This window comes from Aptenodytes forsteri, unplaced genomic scaffold (assembly GCF_000699145.1).
Source record: "Aptenodytes forsteri isolate BGI_AS27 unplaced genomic scaffold, ASM69914v1 Scaffold93, whole genome shotgun sequence".
NCBI lineage: Eukaryota > Metazoa > Chordata > Aves > Sphenisciformes > Spheniscidae > Aptenodytes > Aptenodytes forsteri.
This window is the reverse complement of record NW_008794665.1, coordinates 971,509-993,048: the sequence shown is the minus strand read 5'-3', so window position 1 is coordinate 993,048 and position 21,540 is coordinate 971,509. Positions and strand designations below refer to the sequence as shown.

Sequence of the window (21,540 nt, the reverse complement as noted above, 5' to 3'; positions counted from 1 at the left end):
GAGGTTGTAGCGAGGTGGGTGTTGGTCTCTTCCCAAGTAACAAGTGATAGGATGAGAGGAAATGGCCTCAAGTTGTACCAGGGGAGGTTTAGATCGAATATTAGGAAAAACTTCTTCACCGAAAGGGTTGTCAAGCATTGGAACAGGCTGCCCAGGGAAGTGGTTGAGTCACCATCCCTGTATATGTGGCCCTTAGGGACATGGTTTAGCGGTGGACTTGGCAGTGTTAGGTTTACAGTTGGATTCAATGATCTTAAAGGCCTTTCCCAACCTAAATGATTCTATGATTCTAAGATACAGACATATACAATCTTTTTCTTAACCCTTCATGTTCAAAATCCTTCCCCAAACTGCTCAACTTCTACCAAACAAGGTCTTCTAAATGAATTAGTGGAGAACATCCCTTGATCTACCAGGTAAATGGCTTTCCCAAGTACCATTAAACTGTTAACAATTTTGAGACATTTTAAACATTGCACACACCGAAATCTATATTGCACGCACTGAAATAGTCTGACGGTTCTCCAGCACCTTTTTTTATTATCTGAACTAAGGCTTATTCAGCTAAGTCACCTAAGCAATAGGATTGGGACTGGAATTGCAGCATTACAACCTATTTCAGAGTACTATATATGCTAAGTTCAGCACACATGATGACAATGTTGGAGACAGTATTTGCCCTATGCAGCTTGCCTAAAAAACATGGGGAAAAAAAGTTTTCTTGTACTTTGAGAATGTCTAGCTAAATAACAAACACTGGGTTTGTTTGTTCCTGTTAAATACCTTATAATGGATTATCTTAGAATAAAACATCTTTGCTGCCAAAGAGAATATCTGATTATATCCAGCGGCTCCCAATATTCTCCGTTACCCTGAGATATGCTACTAGAAAATACACACAAAGTGTGCCAATGGGGTGTTCCGCTCTCTCTTTGCAAGCAGCTGGGCAAGGGTATGCCAATGTATATTTCCAAGTGAAAAAGCAATTTAATACGATAACGTTAAATCCTATTACTAAATCTAGTACATTTTTATTATTACTTATTTAAATTTATGAGTATATGCAGTGTCAACACACCATGAAATGAAGGAATTACCAATTTCCAGCATGAATTACTTGATAAAAGGGACTGCATTAAATGCAGAGTTGTTGAATAAATCAGTAATGCTACAGTGGTTAATTACAAAGTTACTTAAAGGAAGAAAACCTGCAGTATTTTACAGTGTATTAAACTTGCAATTGCCTCCTAAGCGGCTAACAGACAATATTAGTAAACACAATACATTTTATAGAGGACTGCAGGAAACACTTTAATGTCTTTAAAAACCATAGTTTAAGGCCAATTCCGTATTGCTTAGCAATCAGGCTACGAAGTATCGCAAACTACACTTAGCTTTCTCTTAGTACTTGCCATTAGTAGATTGCAAGTGCAGCATAAAAGAAGACTCTATAATTATGTTTATTTTACTGATGAGGTGAAAGATGCATAGGGAGAAGTAATGTAGCCAGTGATACCTGACAGGCTAATTGCAGACTGAGTGGTCTCACTCTGTCCCCCAAGTCTCAGGCAACTGTCATGGCCGGTCTCACAGTGATTTTGACATATTTTCCACATTTCTCATTTTTTCAAGTGCAATCTAAAAACACTGTATTGGACACATTAAGTTTTAATGACGGCCACAGACAGTTGCAATTTCCCTCAGTAAAATAAATGATTAATTAGTAAAACACAGTATGTAATATACGTCCAGAGTGACTTATCCCTATTGCTAATCGTAGCAATTAGCTTCAATTTCTAAAGCTCCACAGCCTGCATGGTGTTTTGCAGAGCTGTGAAAGAAGCATGGGCATGCACTGAATAATTTATATTCCAAATTACAGAAACATACAGGCAACATACCTTAATTTTCTAGATTAGCAACCAGTAAGGTCACTTCTGATAGCCCCATAAAAATATCTAGAAGTAGAATTACGTAGTTGATAATCTATATATTTCATAAAGAATACAGGGAAAATGTGACCTGTAGAAATAAGCCTAAATGTGGGTAAGATTTTCTTTTTACTGGAACATTCAGTAAAATTAATCAACAAGCTCAAGAGAAAAAGTTTGAACAAAAACCCATTACCACTGACTAAACGGATTCCTTCCCAAAATAGCTGTATTTTTTCACTATGTTTATTTCAGCATAAAGACCCTCTCTTGCCAGGCACAAAACAAAACCGTAAGAGTTTTCCTCATATGTCTGCCTGAAATGTTCTACCAATGATTTCAACAAAGGCAAAGACCTTAAATGTCCTCTCAGTTAGCCACCCTTAGACATTGCCTCAGTTATGTATAATTCAAACCATAAAAAAGTTAATAGATGGAAATAATTTCAGTCTCATCTGGAAAAGTACAGGAAAGCCCATATATTGTTTGGGAAAGAGGCATTATATATTCGTTATTGTTGATAGCAATAAGTGAGGAACAAGCTACAATCTAATTTTTAGAAGCTCATTGATTATATGCAATCAATTAGTGGCCAGAAATGTAATAAAACACAGAAAGTATAGCACAGCACATGGAGGAGAAAAGACGACACAGATTCTGTGTTGAAGACCAGTTCAGAGCAGAAAGGCCTGTCTGAAGTCAGAAAGTCAAGAATTCATTTCTTAGGAGAGGGCGAACCTACCAATTTCATCCAGCTCCCCATTTTCTTGTTTTGGTTTGGTTTGGTTTTTTGTTAATGAGAGGAGTTACTACTGAGAAAAAGGTCGACACCAAGTAGACTTTGCGGGAAAAAAAAGTTCAATAAACATCAGTGAGATGGGGAGAAAAGGGAGACTAAGAACTACTTGTAATTCACAGACAGACTACACGACATCTTGTATGGTCTTACATGCTTAAGTGGCTTTTATCAAGCTGCCTGTGCTGCTCATCTCTGGTAATGCTTTTTCATGAAACTGTGCAGCCCACAAGTCTTGGTTACTCCATTTATTGCAGATTTGTCTGTCAGAAATGGAACATGAGAAAAAGCTGCTTAACAGATTCAGACACACTTTCTGGACCGATTTCTAGTGGATCACCGAGATTCCTCATGTGCCAGGGTACTCCAGACTATCTTCAGCTTTGTTCAATGAGGTTCTCAAAACATTAGTGGACAATCTGCCTTCTGAGACTTGCACGGCCAAAGCTATAAAGAATTATTAGTAGACATTTTCAAGACTTTTTCACTGAAAGTGAAATGGTAATTAATTCTCTTAATTGAATGATCATTCATTAGTCTTTTACTAAATACATTACCTAATAACATTCTCAATCTTGCAAGTTACTGCCATGTCTTCAATTTCCCTTTTCATGATAAGACTAATAACAAGCTAAACTCACAACTTTATAAATCTGCAGCACAGTACAGCATATTGTATGCAGTTTTTCCATTTAGATTCTTCAATTACAAGTAACTGCAAAAAAAAAAAAAAGCATATTGTACTAGCTAGTATTACATTTTGGCAGATCATAATTAAATTGTTCCTTAGAAGCAGTGCTCGGTGCTTAAGAAGAAGGATTATATTGAATAACTGGGCTAATATTTTAACTCAATTAACATGTTATTTTTCAATAAAGAGGTGTACACTACTGTAATTTCTTCTTCTATGGGTAACATCAGCTATAAAACAGAAATACTGCAGCTTTTTTTCTGATAACTCATGTGCAATTTTCCCCATGTAGATTGTATGCTCTGTACATTTTTTAAAGTGGATAAAAACATGTGACATATTATTATTTTTATAAATAAATATACTTATTTTGTACTGTTATAGGCATAAAATATTTCACTTCTATACCATATAAGCCTGCCAGAGACTATGTTTGACTACATCTAAAAGCACATGAGCGTTCCATGGTAAGGAAAGAATTTTTCTTTTATGTCTTTTAATTCTGTACTGTTGCGAGTTTGATTTATAATATTGGTTGGGGCAGAAGTGATTTTTGGATGAAGAAATTACATCTAGTTACAATGGAAGTAGGGTACCTTCACCATGGAAACTGCCTGCCAAATACGCTCAGATGACTTATTTATCAGATTCTTCAACACATTCTTTCAATTTGATGGAATTATATTTTCCTGGAATCTTTCACTAATAATTTAAAAGTGACATACATTTATAAATGTCTGTATTTCTGAAGATAATCAAGTTGTGTCATTCCAATATCAATTTGTAATATATTTCAAGGTCGTCATCTCTGTGGTTGTTCAGACTAGCTACTTATGTTCTTTTGAATCATATTCCGGGTTTGGTTTAATTCCTAATATTTTAATGTGTTTTAAAGACTGTTTGTGAATATTTTGTTGTTACTGCTCTGTCACTCTCCTGCAATTATACCAGGGATGATGCCCACTGTATAGCGGACGGGTTTGTTAACTCTTTATGGAGATATGAAAACTGTGTAGTTTAACAATGACCTTGAAAAGTAATTTTTTGTTTCAGGAATTAGTATGTGTCTTTATATCAGTAACACTGGAATATTGCACTACATATCAAACAGCTATTTCCCAGATGGGGCTACTAAAAAGTACACTCCCATACCATTGTACAGCATTCTCCGTATCTTTTCTATCACTGATATTATACAAGTCACTCATTAAAAAACAAAATACAAATAACAACTCAAAGTAGCAAAAGTTTTCGATAATCATCAGATTGGTCATTTCATTCTAGCTACGTAAGAGTTTTGTTTAGCTGTGTACTAGAACAGTGTGTACTACTACTAGGATATTCCATCTCAAAGGTGCTGAAAAACAGGGAGGTAAATTACAGCATACATATATTATATATGCCTTGCATATAACATCCAACTGTAGAATTAGAAAAAGGCCATTTTGATTTCATCAGGAAGGCAAGACAAAAAGAAAAGGACAGAATCACACTGTGTTACAGTCAGATGGGGAAATGGAAATTATATGGTACAAAGGAACAAGTAAGTAAAAGACTGAATGATTAAGATGAAGAAATAGAATCAATGTGAGTTATACAAGGAGGTATTAGTAAATGGACATGAAATTCCAGTGAGTCGCATGAAATACCTTGTGTTCCTTTTGTGGAGATCACCTGGTGAATGTTTTTAAAGATTAAGTACTATAAGGTACAACATATCTCCATATAGAAAATCACAGTAGATTCTTACACAAGTTTAATGGAACTTGGTAAGTTAAAAATAAAATTCTTACGCTTACCATCATGGTAAGAAAGAACTTTTCTGAGCAAAACATAGAATTATTCACACTAGAAGCAACAGAGCATGCTGCCAATGTTACCAGCTGAATGTTACAACTGCTATGTCATGTAATATTATAAGTCTTATTATTTATTTCCATATATAATAGGGTTACAAATCCTTCTCAGTGGACAAGAACCTTTAAACTGACTCTATATTCTGACATTATATAAGCAGGAACTGATGGAGAATTAATGATTTCAATTTTGGATTCGGCAAAACAGAAGTCCATTAAGAAGCCAAATAGCATACATAAAGCTTCTAGTGAACTGAAGGAAACTGGAAGGCACGAGGCTTGCCATCCAGCAAAAACATGCTATTCAGGAGGACTAATGGATAACTATCATGGCTAAACCTTTGACAAACCTTCTCAGACAGGGCAACAATTGTTTGAAGTTAAATACAGATGATCAAGAAGTGAGCAGTAAAAAACCCAAACTTGCCAAAGCCTTATTTTGGTATCTAAATATCTCAGTTAAGTGACTAGTACTTCATCATATGATGAAGTTGCAACAAGGGAAATTCTGATTAAATCTCAGGGAAAAAAATTACAATGATGTAGTAAAATATTGGAATGGTTGCCCAGAGATGATGTGGAAACCCCATTAAGGTACCAAAAACTTGAGTGGACAAGGACCTGAGCAACCTGTTCTAAGTTGGCCTTGCTTTGAGTAGAGGGGTTGGACCTCCAGAGAGCCCTCCGAACTTGTTATTCTGTAATTCCATGAACTATATAGATAAAAACCAAACGAAAAAAATTATCTTTCTTGTAGATCTCAAAGAAGATGCACGCTGCAGTTCACTAACACGAAGATGAAAGCTTGTCAAAAATGTACCTGAGCCAAAGCTCCACAGCTGGAAAATGTCAAAAAAAAACCCCAACCCAATAATAATTTGATTTCTTCTAAAATCCTAAATGGTACTGTATGCAAAAGAAAATTTTCAAAGCAACACCAGCAGTCCACGGGGGAAGCAGGAGAATACAGCAGGACAGGACAAGCCAGGACTCTTGACATTGTTAGAATGGCCTAAGAAATCTGATTTCAGCCATCATTTACAAACTCAACCTTTAATTTTAGTAGTTACTTAAGAGAACACTTTTTTCCTTTGCATCTCTCCTCTGAATAAATTGCATACGACTTCATACTGATTAACAAACATAGTAAGAAAACGGAAAAGCTCTAAAATATTAGAGGAAAACAATACAATTTATTTTGATCTAAAGCAGTTCATCTTCCCTGCCCCCTGTTTGGTAAAAGCTCAAGAGAAGCTTTATACTCTGCACACCTGGATGGCAGTATCAGTTAAATTCTGCTATAGTACAAACTTTCTGACCTCCACCATGTTGAGGCACTACTATTTATACTTCTGCATCAATTCTGTATATTCAAGACATACTAAAAGACATCAAGTCCATAAACTTTTCTGACCCTTTTCTGCTGCTTAGCTCATTAATGCTGAAAGCTATAAATTTAACAAATGAGTCAGTGATTACCTCTTGAAGAACCCTCTTCATTTTCAGAAGCAATGTCTTTACAGCTGTGCAGTCTTGCAGCATCAATCTGAAGGGCAAAGATTCAATGCCTCCACCTTCTTCCAGACCAGTAAAAGGCCACTCCACAGACGGGCTGCCAGCCAGCTGGCTAACACGAGGGTACCTGGCTTCTCCTTGGTCTACCTCCTTCGACAGCTTCAGAGACAGGTTCCTTACAAGAGAAAACAGAAAGATCAACACTGAAATATGAAAAAGAACTCAATAATATTTGGCTTTTAGTGTCTGCGAGTTTGAAGACACATCACACGTTCACTTTTTGAGCCTGCTAGCATGAATGGCCTTTATAATGTACGTATAGCCATATGGTGTTAACAATAAAATATGCATTTACAAATGTACCATTTTCTACAGGAATTGAAACCATGCTCTATCCCACGCCCTTCAAAAGAAAGCCATTTTCTTAAAACAAAATATCCGATGGGCAAAACTGCTATGGGTCCATTTTATTTCAGTTCAGTTTTATGAAAAAATGAATCTGCCATTCACTTTCAAAAGCTAAATCATATTCTTCCATATGCTTTGACTTAGAACTCAAAAAGAAAACTGCCAAAGAAAATACCCCCTTCTGGGCTGGCCCAGTGACATAAGATGAACCTGCTATTCTATAAAATGGAATTTGAAATTGAATTAATCTGTACTCACTCTGAAGTTTAGTTACTATTGAAGCTATTTAAGCAGAACATGAAACAAAACAACATTAAGTTGTAGTTGAGAATCCATTAAAGACAATAGAAAGATTCAGAAAGATTTTGATAGAGTTTGGAGGTAACGGAATACTATTATTTTGCTGCATGCATACTATATTCCTTTAATATCAGAGCAAGATATCTATGACTTTGCCATGCTGGAGCAAGTCCAGCGAAGACCAACAAGATGGTGAGGGAGCTGGAGGGCACAATAAATGAGGAGAGGCTAAGAGAGCCAGCTTTCCTCAGTCTTCCAAAGAGAAGGCGAAAGGAATCTCTGACCAGTGCAATGTGCCCACTGGGAGGGTGCAGAGATGATGGAGCCAGGCTATCCTTAGGGATGCACAGCAATAGGATGAAAGGCAATGGACAGAAACTGGAATACAAGAAATTGTGACCAGATGTAAGAACTTTCTTTATTTACTCACTTATTACCACGAGGGTGGTCAAAGAAAGGAACAGGGGGCTCAGAGATGCTATGGGACACACAACCTTGGAGATATTCACAACATGATGGGGCAAGCCCCTGAGTAACCTGCTCTAATTGGACCTGCTTTGAGCAAAGGCTTGGAACAGAGACCTGCAGAGGTCCCTTCCCACCTGTGTGCTTCTATGATCTAGAGGTCAAAGATTTAATCAGCAGGAATCAGCCACAATCAGCCAAAAGTTTAATAGCAGAAAAATAATTTAAATAGAGATTACTTTACATTTTGGTGGAACAGAACGTAACTAAAAACACTAAGGATTTTTCTGGCATTCATAACTTCAATGTTGCACCTATTTTCTCTTTGACCAGCAGGGAAAAAGGACAAATCTGAATGGAGAATAAATCTGAGAATGTGGCTGCACTGTGCAATAGTGGTATATTAATTACTACTAAATTACAAAAGTGTTGTATATAATTTACTACTAAATAACAAAAGTGTTGTAACAGAAATGCATGCCATCCATATTCATACTAAATTAATTCACTACAATTAAAGATGGTAGCATAAGTGGTGAAGAAAATGACAATTATTATTGATTTAATGTATAGTTCCAATTTTCTGTTCCATTTGAATTTTCATGCAACACAAAACTGACTCTGAATTTTAAGCATGGCCATATTTTGGAAGTACAAAGAATATTTTTCCACGTGAAATTTTCCTTAGTTAACTTTGGTTTCATAGGAACCACATACAAAAAGGGATTAATGTGATTTCTCAAGACAAGCGATTCCCCATGCCATACTAACAAATTGGAAATGAGGCTACTAAAATTATCTTTTATGGATGGTTCATTTTTGTGTTTTGCAAGCTATGTAATGTGCAGTAGGGACAACGTGTTACATCAAGAAATGCACCACAGAGATCACAGATATGGACAGATGCTTATGATGGCCAATGGGACTAAAATTTTCTAATCCAGGCTTTTCAAGACTCTCATAAAACAATGAAATTAGTCTGTTTTAATTTTTAAATACATTGAAACAACTTTGTGAGGAGACTATTTTGCATCCTTTAAAATAATAATCTGAGGTGGATGGTAAAGGTGCTTTTGACTGAAAGATCTTAAGCCACTGCTGATTCATAGCCTTTATTAAAGAAGCCTCAGGTATAAGTCATGCAAAGAAAAAACAACTTTTAACTGAAGTTTCATAACATAGGCCACTTTTAAGTGTTTATAAAAGAATCCATTTTCAAACTATTGGAACCTACATTTGAGTAAGATTTATGTAGCCGGAAAAGCACATTATTTAAATTAAGTCAGATGAAACAAGGTCCTCTTTTTTCCTGCCCAGTGCCTACAGGATTCCTTAGAATATTCTGCATGTTCATTTTGCAAGTCCCACTAAAGTTTCATCTTCCTCATGCTCCTGAAGAGGCATCTTATGTGGGTAACATCCTGACACTGAGAAAGGACCAACTTAAGAAGTAATGCCTCCCAGGAGGAGTCTTTTACAGCACATTATCAGGGAGAAGAACCTGTCATCAACAGCAATTCCTTGCTGCCCCAGTGATGAGGAAACAAGCAGTACTCCTGAAGAACTACCATCCTCTCTTACACGGAAGAGACACAGTGTTTATGAATAAGCTACAAATGTACTGAAAATACAGCAAATCTTAATTTCAACTGAAGAAAATACCTTCAATGACTTCAGTGGGCTTTATGTTGACATCACACTGCTCAACACACAAAATTACCGTCTTTCCAAATACAGAACTAATGAAAAGGACCATAATAATATATCACCACTCACAGTCACAAGAGTTTAAAATCTAACTCAATTGCTACTGGAAAATGGTGACTCAGAGTTGGTACACAGTGAGCATTCAGATCATACAGTACCTCTGAACTATCTGAAAAGAATATAACTGATCTGTGCCAGAACAACTCTTCGCTGTCTGATACAACTCCTTCTACTCACTGCAGGAAAAAGCTCATTTTAAATTATTCCAGAACTGATATTTCATCAAGTTCATTATTAACAATGCCCAGGTAGTCTATTACAGTATTATTATGGTAATCCACTGCAATTCATCTCAAAGCAGCAGTAGAGATTTAGCAAGGAAAAAAAAAAAGTTCTTACTAAAATTAGAAGTTTCCCTTACTAATAAAGCACCCCTTAGCCTCTGAAATTGGAGAAGGGGCTGGTTCTTTCACTGGTAGTGCAGGAACTCCTTATAGATGGCCGGCCCTCTCCACCTTCCAAAGATGTGTTTATTGTAATAAAAACTTTTCACAGGCAAATATTATCTATGACAAACTTCTGAAACTGTGGATAAAAAGCCTCGAAAGGTCTATTTTAATGACTAAAGACAATGTATTTCATTTAAATGACAATATTAATTCTATAATATTGTCAACATAAAATATTTCAGAAAAGTAATTTGGTCACTTTTAAATATATGGCTCCTGTCTGACCTCTAAATTTGCCTGACACACACACACACACTTAGGCTATGTCCCTACTTTAATAAAACCATACCTGAAAATGTTCCTGGGCACTGGAACTCAGTCAGTGTTAAAGCACTTCTGAAATGGCTTGACTCATTTAGTCAAGTAACGCAGCTATTACTCTTTCAAGCAATTCCCTGGCATGGTTTGGTTGTCAGTACAGGCAAATTGCATGGGACTGCTCCATTCTGGAGGATGCCAGTGGTGCAGATGCACACTAAAGAACCATCCCATGTAGATGTCACCTCAAATCTCTGAGCATGGCTATGGAGCCGTGAAGCTCCGAGCTTGAGATGTGAAACCCAGCCAGGCTCCTAGGCAAGAGAAGAGCCAGCCTGTTTCAAAAGGTCTGAGATGAACTGTGGATGCAGTGGCAAATCACAGCTGAGAAGAATGGTTGGAAGCTGCTCTTAATTTTCTCCCAGGTATTACAGACTTCACTTCCCAGATAACAAGTGGTTCTCATGTTCTGTTTGATGAAGATCAGACAAAGTCTGACAGATGGCATACTTAAAACTCTGCCCAGTCCTCTAGATCAATGTCATAGGGAAACAGGGTCATTCAAGTTGCTCAAGTGGTATCAGCCTAAAGCCTGTGGAATACTGTACAGCTGCATGTTACATCTAAGGGGACCACAAATGACAACAGAGAAAAGCAAGCTTAAAGTCAGTAGAATTACTGTCATCATAAGGTCTGAAAATCCACAGAAAATATGTTACAAATTTGTAAATTTGTAAGTAGGGTGAAAACCTGTACAACTTGATGGTACTTTGGGCCTACTGGCTTGTTTCCTTTTTATCTGGTCATATCCACTGAACACCATGAATATATTTCCTCATTTCTAATGGATACAAAAATCAGAAGCTACAATATCCACATTTAGCAAACTGGTAGTGCCATTAAGACAGAGTTCTATTTCAAAAGCAATCTTTATTGAAATAGTGAGATAGCATTAAAATAATCAATCACTGACTTTTAGCATTTTAACAGCCTCCATAAATCCAATGCAACTGCATGTTAACTGAGGAAGAGACACAATTGTGCAGCTTCTTTCAAAGCTTCTTTCCCTTAAGAAGGTAGAACAACTTTCTTATTCCAAAGCATCTTTAAAGGGTTTTACTGGGGGCGGGGGGAGGGGAAGGACCCAAAGATTTGCGACTTGAGCTAGTTTGAGTTATTCTTCCCTTCTTACTAATCCTCAGATCAATGATTTGAAGAGCTTATGGTAATTTGAACTTCACTTACATAAAAATCCCCAGATTATGTGGCATTTAATCTTCTTAGGTTTCACCAGCAGTGCTCAAGACGTTGCTATAGCAGAATTAGCCTAAACTAATACAATTGGTCCCACAGAGTCCGCACTTGATACCAGCTTAACAGAAGAGAACCCACGTAACGCTGTGGGCATCAGGTACCTTCTTTCTTCCCTGAGGGCATATCTTCTAAAGCAGGGACTTAGAAAAAGCCTTAAATCCCTTATTTTCAGTGTTTGAGTGTGCAACTGTATGTGTATATATTCACATATAAATACATTATGTGTATATACATATACACATTTTTATACATGTATAGTTATAAAATTCATACATACACTTGTATATAAATGTCTATAAATTTGATCTTCAGAAATATTTCAGCAACAAACCTCTCTTCTTTGTTCATAACTTGGCCCACCAGGAAACGTATGTCCTTTTACACTAGAAAAATATTATTAGCTCCATAGAGAGGTTATATCAGAAACGATCCTGAAATGCTCTTTCATACAAATCGGGATAGCCTTCAATCCACATTTTTTTTTCCCATCCAGAACTTTTTTTTTCTCTCACCAACAGCAAATAGCTGAAAGAGATCTTTTTTAAGAAAAATCACCAATTACTATTTTGAGAAAGGTCCCTTAGATATCGACCATGTAAGACATCAAAGATTTTTAGAGAAAAATTTGCCTACCTCAAACACTTCCAAAATTCAGTTCAAAGCACTCTGTGGCTCTCTTACAATGATGTACATTACAGTCAATTGTTGCAATCATCCCAGACTGAATCTTAATCTCTGAGTAATCTCTTACTAATCTCACTTAGTAAGAGACATGTTCTATCCCAAACAGTTTACAACTGAAATATATGGACACATTTTGGAAAAAAGAAAGGCCTTTCCCCACATTTAGCAGAACTGAGGCACAGACTTTTAAAAGTATGTTCCTAAATATTTCAACAGGCATATCAAATAATTTACTGCTACTTGGCTAAATATTCTCAAGGTCTGGGCAAGGAGGATAAAAATTGCCAAATTCCTCACTCAGTTCTGAAAATGCAGCCTTTGCAATACTGAGAAGATAAAAAGGTAACCAGAACATAAACACTTGGCTAATTACCTGTATTAGCATTCTTTGGCATCAAAATTTATACCTCTCTCTGTCTCACACGATTTCTCAACGTTACTTTTAACAGAGAATGCTTCAAAAGTTATAGAGATGACATCTCAGAATATTAAACCACACCGTGTCATGAGGTACATACTGTTTGACATTTTACAGCTTTTAGAACTATGTATCATTTATTGGTAGTCTGATGCTATGATTTTTCAAGGTCAGCCTTTTAGAAAAACGATGTTTGGTATCTGTCACTATTAAACTATGCACCCACACACAAATGTGCACACAAAATCTAATGGCTAGTGCTGCTATAAGTTAAGAGACTGTCAGCCTTTTCCATTATAACCCTTTTTCTTTCAAAGGTTTATATCCCAGCCATAAAGATTTCCTTTGGGCTAGAACCTGGTGATCATGAAATATGGAATCAAATTCAAAAAAAAAAAAAAAGGAAAAAAAAGCCCTCCATTTTTCAGCTGCTGGTAAAGTACAGCTGATAAGGGCACATCAAGCATTTCTTTCCTTTCTCTAAATTCTACAGGAGTTAAGAGCTCTGTTTATATCCCCTGATCTAGCACACAAAAACACAATGCTTGAGATTTCAGTCGTCTTCTTCCTCCTGGAATCTATTAGGAAAATTTAAATGTGATACAAAGAAGATAATATAACACCATACAGCGATCGGATAACATCCAGAAAATAGCTATTTGGAAAAGACCGGTGGGGCTTATTCAATTTCAAGTGGTAACAGTGCAGTAGTAAATAAAGCATTACAGACAAACCAGGAAAAGTAAATGAGGCTGGCTGGGCATTGAGAGGTCGGTAGAGTTTGAGTCTCTTTAATTTTTTTTTTTCCCCAAAAAAATTCAGCAAGGGATCATTCTTGAAACTATTTTACAATTGGTATACAAAATATAAATTGCAGCTTAATCATGCACAAAAGCAAGCAGTATCTCACATTATATCTCTGGTCGGGATATAAACAAAAGAAGGCTTACCTTTTATTTGGACAAAGGATAAATCTACCTGCAGTCATTGCAGCCTTTGTAAACACTACGTACTTCTGACCGGACACTGCCTCAGCACAGCTAAAAGCTAAAGGCACTTCGTGTCCTCTCCAAATCTCACTCCAAATGCACTCCACGGAGCTGACCAACTCAGCTGACCCAGGACTAGAGCGACAAAATTTTGATCTACTCTATTAAAGAAGGCAGGCATTCAAGCATGCCCAGCAAACTTTATTGTATTGGGGGAAAGGAGAAAAATAAATCTGTTTTGCTGCTGTCACCTTCTAGACCAAAACAACATTTCTCCTCACCTTTGCTCTCTGCTCTAAATGCTTGAGTCTTGTTTTTTGAAATTGTGCAAATGGAACATAAAAACTTTCAAGTTCATATGAGGAGAAAAAATGTTAAAAAAAGCTGGAAAATCACGATGGATATTGGATATGATGACTGCCTTCCAAGAAGCACAAGAAGTGCATTCCTTTCATTCAGCTACCAAACCAGTTTCCCTTACTTAAAAACAAACTGCCAAATACTTCCTACTACAGGTCAGCATTTTTTGCTACCAAGTCTTTTCAAAATTCTGCTCAAAATGATGTATATTTCAAATGCAAAAAAAAAGTTTTAAAGCATTTTCTGTGCCTGGTAAGAAGCTACAGAACTATCAGTATAGGCTTCAGTGGGAAGATAGGTATGTTGACAGGTAAGGTTAAATTCCCTAAAAGACAAAAGGACAGCAGGGTTTGCAATAAATATTTGCTTAGTGCCTGGTAGAATTCACAGACATGAGTTCGACAGGTAAGATAGACTTCGAACGAGACCAGAAAATTAAGTGGAAAATTCATACACTTTATAAAGGAGACGAGCCACTCACTTAAGAGTCCTGCCTGACTTGATCTTTAAATATTTGGGAAGCACCTAACCACATTATTAGTGCATAAACCAAGACATTATCCTTTGATTAAACGATTAACCGTTAAGAACACTTTTGTGAAGGAAGCAGGCAATTCATTATACCTTGTGTTGGCTGAGAGGTTCAACTGAGATGCATAACCGTCAGTTTTAAGGGCCTAATTAGTATTTACTAAAATACCCAAAGTGGAATACCTTCTGCACTCCGCTTGCTTTCCTTAACATCCCAACCCCTACCTGCCTTCATCCTGGGCAGGTGATTCAGGGAACTCTTCCTGGATTGGGTCCAATTACAGAAATGTCCTGGCTGCAGACCATGCCAGGGCTTGAGAACAGATACAGAGATCTAAATAATAATCCTATGGGTTATCATGCTATAGTCACACTCATTCCTCCACTAACAAAAATGCGCGTGCCTACAGGACTGGATGGCAGCTGAATGCCAGGGACTAGAAGGAAGAGGACTAAAAGGTCAGGGGAGCGGAGCAGTTAGACTTAAGTGATGCCTGGTACGACAACTAGGTAGTTAAAACTCTGTGAGGGTTCAGAAAATTCCAACTAGTAGTCCTAAAATTTATCATTAGCTCTGTACATTTTCACATAGTCCCCAAAATAATCAGTAATTACAAACACAGCCTTCTGAGTGAAGATAACATTCAATACTCTTTAATGGAATCAAGACAATGGACCTTCATTTTGGTGAAAGTATATGATTAAACAAGTGTATCCCTTCTCATTGCCCTCTTTAATAGTTTAAGAATAATGAGTAGAAAAGAGTTGTGTTTAAATTCAGAGGACACCTTCCACCTACTTTATGTAGGGAATTTGATTAATATGTCAGGAAGAAACTGCAACTTTAAAACCCATCTTATTTCATTATCACATAAAATAGTTGGAACCTAATGTTATTGTTAAAAGAGCTTTTATGTTAAATCCTCTTTTATGACCAATAGATGAAAGCATGTAATGGATTTAGAGACATAATTTATAAAGAAATCCAGAACTTGCATGTTACTACATATCCATTCCTAAAAGACAGCAATCTACTAGAGGTTTTTTAATTCTTAAGTTGGATTCTTCTATAAGGTTTTTAGAATACATTATGGAATTAATCTTTTACAAAATTTCCAGTTCCACTATAAACACATGAACAGCCACAGTGACTTCAAAAGACCGATTTAAACAAAAGTAACAAAACAACATGAGAAATCCAGCACCAATGCTATTTAAATACACCAGTTATTTAGTGAAGTTTGTTGATAAAAAAACTTCATGCAGTTCCTGGCACAGCAGTTGCAAATAGTGTATCTTCTTGCTAGCTGAGTACTTGTGTATATTTGTCTATTTGTGCATGTGCATACATATATTTGGTTTATATTGTCAAGGAGACTCATAGAATATCCTGAGTTGGAAGGGACCCACGAGGATCATTGAGTCCAACTCCTGACTCCACATAAGGCAACCTAAAAGTTAAACCATGTATCTAGAGAAGTTGTTGAACTTATAAAAAAGAGCAGGGTTTTCAAGCGAGAAGTGAGAAAGGAATCTTCCTCAGTCCGTTCACTGATGTGAAATCTGTTGTTTCATGATTAATGGTTCCTGGCAGACTTCGACACTATATAATATGTCTTTTTCCCACAGTTAAACAGTATACACTTTCTGGGCTCCAGCCAAAACTGATCGTAAATGAATTGTATAGAACAGAAGAAATAAAGAAACTTCCTTTTAGAGTAACTGCATAAAAACTACCCAAGAACTGTAAGTCTAACACTTTGAGATAAACCATTAGCTGGATCTTGTCTACAAAGAGTGCCAGGTGCCACCGTGAAGTAAATAGCTCACATCTAGATGTATGTCATCTTAAAACGTATGTAAGAGACTGGGAGCTCCACAAGCACAAAGAAGTCCCAGGAAGCACTCGCCTTCCAGAGGCTCAAAGCCTCCCCTTCTCCCCTGAACCCTGAATAGCTCGACGCATCAATTTACAAAAACTGCCATTGGCATAAATAGAGGCCAATAACTTACTAAGAACAAATTCCCAGCTACATATGGGGATGAAAACTTGTAAGTTGTGGGACCCCTGGGGCGTTATTTCCTTGTGAGTGTCCTCTAAAACTACCAGAGGGCTTGTATTCATTCAGATGGGTTTCACTTACAAGGCAGGTGTTGCAATGTCTGCACTCAGATTTTAATTAGTGAAATTAAACCCCTCCAAAAGCACATGCTCAATTTTTTAAACAAAGGCATTAGAGACCAAACAAAAAGAAAGCAATAAACTACTGTGTAAATTAACCTAATTGCTTTGTTCTTACATGACATAATCAATCATTAAGCGCCACAGCAGAAACATGTTTTTTATCATACGGTGAAACTAGCCCATCTACAGGAGATTTCTCCGTCTTTGCCAGTATGGTCTTCAATGTTTTTCTTCTTGAAATTAAGAATAATTAATAATTGAAATTTTCTTCATTAAAAAAGAATCAGAATGTTTAGTTTAATTTGACTAAAACACTGCAGTAGTGTTTCTGTACTGCCCTCGTACAGAAGAAAACATTCCTCCTCCCTCCTTTCCCCCATAACGCTATGCCAACGTAAATCTAAAAAATCGGAAAACTGAGGCCAGAGGCAGATGAAAAAGAAACGTTCGGTTTGGTTGCCTATGAAGGCTCAAAGCTCAGATCTCTGAATCATACTTACATCTCTCTAATTGTTTATTTGTATGCCAGCACACAGAAGGAAGTAGCATGCTAAAACTTCAAGACTAGCCCTGAGCTGTTTGTTGCTTACAGTATTTTTGTGTTGATGCAGCGTTACTGGATACATAAGCGCTTACAAACTATGTCCCATCAGAAGCTTCATTCTCTCTACAATGCCTCATCTCTCTCTTCACTACCAGGACATTAGGTCCCCGCCTTTTAACTTTGTTTTTTTAGATCATCACATTAATATTAAATGTTTATTTCAGTTGTTTATGCTCTGGTTGTTACATTCTCTACTTTGGGGACTCTGCTTGAATTACCTGAATATTTGGAGTTACTGCAATTGCTTCTCGTTTGCAATGCCAGGCTTGTTTAAGGTTGAGAATAGCATGAAGAGCAGTATTGCGCAAAACTATGCAAGTTTAGAAAAGGTGCATCTCCCTGAAAACATATAGCCTATGATTTGAATTTAATGTCTGACGTCTGAATTCTTTTCCACTGCACATACTCGAATTTTAAGCAGTCAATAACAGTAATATTCAGAACACAATTTCTTTTAACTTAACAGTACTGTTATAACCTGTACCATTAATTTATTCAAGGCTGCAACAAACACGATAATGAAAAACACACTTGAAAATGTTGCTTTAAGGAAGTTATTAAAAATTTAGTAGGATTATTAATTTGTAATAGAATTCACTGCATTTCTTCTGTGAAACATTAAATGTACATTACATAAAAGAGTAATTAATATTCTTAGTTACTAATTTTGCAAACTCTTTGTCAGGAAAGCATTAATAACATACAGCCCTAATAACCGTTGGAGCGTGTGTTAAAACTTGCTGTCCAAAGCTCCATCTAGACTGAGATTAAAACTGGACTTGCCAACTCATTTATTTTCGAGGCACTCAGCAATACCACTCCAGCTTTTGGGATAAATTGAATTTTTTTTTAATAAGATAAAAGTTGCACAAAATGTCAATTTCTGGCCCGCACTGTTGCCAGCTACAGCTTGAAATTTTGATCTAAGCACACCCTACAGATTTTGAAAGCAGAAGACAAAGAACTCAAAAGATATGCCTGTGCACATGTACAATCTTTGTCTTTTAGTATCGCATGACTTATGACTCTGAATCTTCTGTGTTGCAAATGCAAGGCCATCCTCCCGCCTTTGCTTTCAGGGACCAGAAATCCATCAGACACTTGCATTAGCATGCATATTACTGGCCAGGCTGTTGTTCTCTAGATCTGACACACAAAACCTTAGGAACACTTTAGGGTGTGCATGCATCAATACGGAAGATGTCACACAACTACACATCGGACGCTCGCAGAAGAGAAAAGAAAAGAGACACGATTAATTAGGAGGGGGTAACGAACGGATGAACAAGAAATTTGCCTGTTCTTACCAGAATGTTTTTCTTTTTCTTTTTTCCCTTTTTTTTTTACTTGAGTGGGGGTTTTTGTTTTTTTCTTTTTGAGTGTCTTTTTTTTTTTAGAAAATAACTTTGTCTTCTTATGCATTTGAACAAGCAATGAGACATTTTGAGAACAACTGTAATAAAAAGCAGATAACATGCCTATGAATAAAGAGGCTTTCTCTGGGCCTGTAATTAGACATGTAATTAGTCTGGAGTGTCTCAGCTTTAAAACTAATGTCACAACTTCAATACAATATACAACAGAACACACTGTGTTCAGAGGCACTCTCTGTGGGTCATTTGGGTGGGTGGTCCTTCTTAAGGCTTGCACAGAGGTGTGAATACTCATCTCCTGGAGCCGTACCTCTGTTTCCACCATGGGCCTATGTGAATGCTATCTCATCTTCTCTTTTGTGCACACTGAAGGGTACTTGACATTTAAAACCAGATAACGCGGGCTGGTAGCAAAGGGGAAGGTTTCTATTCACACTAAGCTGCATAAACACCAGTCACTATCTTTGCTCAATTGTCTTTTAAACAAAGCCCACAATGCAAATACTGCTCTGTCCGAAGATGGTAAAAATGATAAAAGTCTTCCTCTCCTCTGTGACATCCCCAAGGAGAGACAATCTCATTCTGGTGAATATAGTGAAGGGCACTGGTCAAAAAGGGATAACGTTCATTTTTTCTGACAGGACTGACAAATATTATATATTTGACAAATATGTGCTGTTTTTCACTTGCTTTGTGGGGAGTTGATAGAGAAAGATGAGCCAGATGTCAAATTACCTCTTAAAAAAATCTTGATGTCACAAAACCATAGGGAAGCTAGTAGCATTCACTTAAATCTACAGTTCTTAGGACCCAAAAATCGAAATGTCATGCCTTTGAGTCTGCACCTAGCCATTTATGGAGATTTTTACCATTTAACTAAAAAGTTATTTTATTGCTTAAAATAGCAAGTTGATGTAAAGTCTGGTCAAAGCTTCAGAGAGGGAAGAGGGTACTAAAGACCTCCGGCATGCAGAATGCATATTTTTAGTTGTTCCTTTGAGTGGCCAGGAATTGTTCACATTCCTCTGATGCAATATAGAGGAGTAGGGATATCTGTCCTTGAAATTTTTGGTTCCATCTCACTTCTTTGGTCTCCTAATATCCCTTCTCCCGCAGTCTGTGTACCTGCATCTCCCACCCTTTAACTCCTGGCAGCAACCTCTCAAAACTACTACAAAGGTGTTTCCACAAAGGAAGGAGATATCTCCCTACACACATCCCCAACAAGCCACTAACTTGCTTCTCCTGGAAAGCTTCATGAAGCCAGCATAATAAATTGATGTAATTAAGCACAGTCAAGCTAAACTGGAAACAGGCTGATCTAGAAGGTTCTCTGACCATCACTAGTACGAGGGTTTCAACAAAACTCCAAGCATAATCTGTAAGTTTTTCCTCCTTCCCAATAGAACCACTGTCTATCTTTTGCTGAAATAAATTTTCAGCTTGGCCAGGGTCATATGGCAAAACACAGTGTTTGCCAGCAAAATGTGTCAGCAGACAATTAAATAAGTTTTCCCTTAGAGACATTTTTATTAATTCTAGAAGAAGCATTTTGAAATTTTAGTATCATCCTTTAGACAAAATGAACCCTGATGGGCTGCAGCCTGCATTTTTTTTACACAACATCATTTGTCAAGCTTTTTGTTTAATTTTCAAGAACAAATGCAATGTTGGAAAAAGACAAGGAAACAGAAAATCCTAGATCAGAGCACAGTTTAAGCAAAAATCTCTTCTAAATTAGTTTATAAGTCCAGTAATATTATGAATTATTTTTAGAAAACAGAAAATACAGTAAGAATTCATTAACCTAACGCAGATAGTTCCTCCTTCATCCCATCACTCCTGAATAAAGCCCTTCACGGGAATAACTAAGAGACAAAAGAAGCAACTCATTTAAATGAAGGCAAAAACTGTAAGACAGACGATTAACACCTCTATCCATGTTTCAGAAAACAGGGAAGAACCAGTCCAAACCTACTGGACCTCTGATTTGCACTTGCAAAGCTCTCCAAAACACATGGTGAAAGGTAGATCTTTACTCTTGCTCCTCAAGATAAGCCACTAAGAGTTTTTGACGTGCAGAACTTGCACATCACAAATCGTGTTCTTGCCACAGCAATAATAAAGAGAAGAGAAAACGTGACAATGTAAAGCAGAAGGCACAGGAATATTAACTTCATTTTTAAAGCAAACTAAGTAAGGATAACCAAAGAAATAATTGCAATTCTCACATCTTTCTGTGGAAGACTAGAAGCCTGCTTTTTACAAATGGTTATCAGCTCACTAACAACAGAGGACCCCTATGGATCCTACAAGGATGATTAAGGAACACAAGAATAAATGATCGTCCCTTCAGAACACAAACCAGAGAAGTCACTTGGATATTTACTTCAGAGACTGCAGTATCAATATAATCGTTGAGGCAGCCACTGAAACAAGCAAAAGTTTTAAGGAAGAAAGTTGTTCTTCTTTCTTCAAACCCAGCTGGTTTTGGCTGGGATAGTTAATTTTCTTCGTAGTAGCTAGTATGGGGCTGTGTTTTGGATTTGTGCTGGAAACAGTGTTGATAACCAGGGATGTTTTTAGCTATTGCTGAGCAGTGCTTACACAGAGTCAAGGCCTTTTCTGCTTCTCACACCACCCTGC

At 37.0% G+C, this 21,540-nt stretch overlaps 1 protein-coding gene across 3 annotated transcripts in view; it reads right to left on the bottom strand.

Moving 5' to 3' along the window:
* The window catches only part of CCSER1 (coiled-coil serine rich protein 1), a 687,005-nt gene that overhangs the window by 451,093 nt on the left and 214,372 nt on the right, over positions 1-21,540 (bottom strand). For all 3 annotated transcript variants that reach the window (XM_009273535.1, XM_009273534.1, XM_019470564.1), the window contains exon 5: positions 6,754-6,964. In XM_009273535.1, the coding sequence (XP_009271810.1) occupies positions 6,754-6,964 (211 nt within the window). The remainder of the gene's footprint in view (positions 1-6,753; positions 6,965-21,540) is intronic.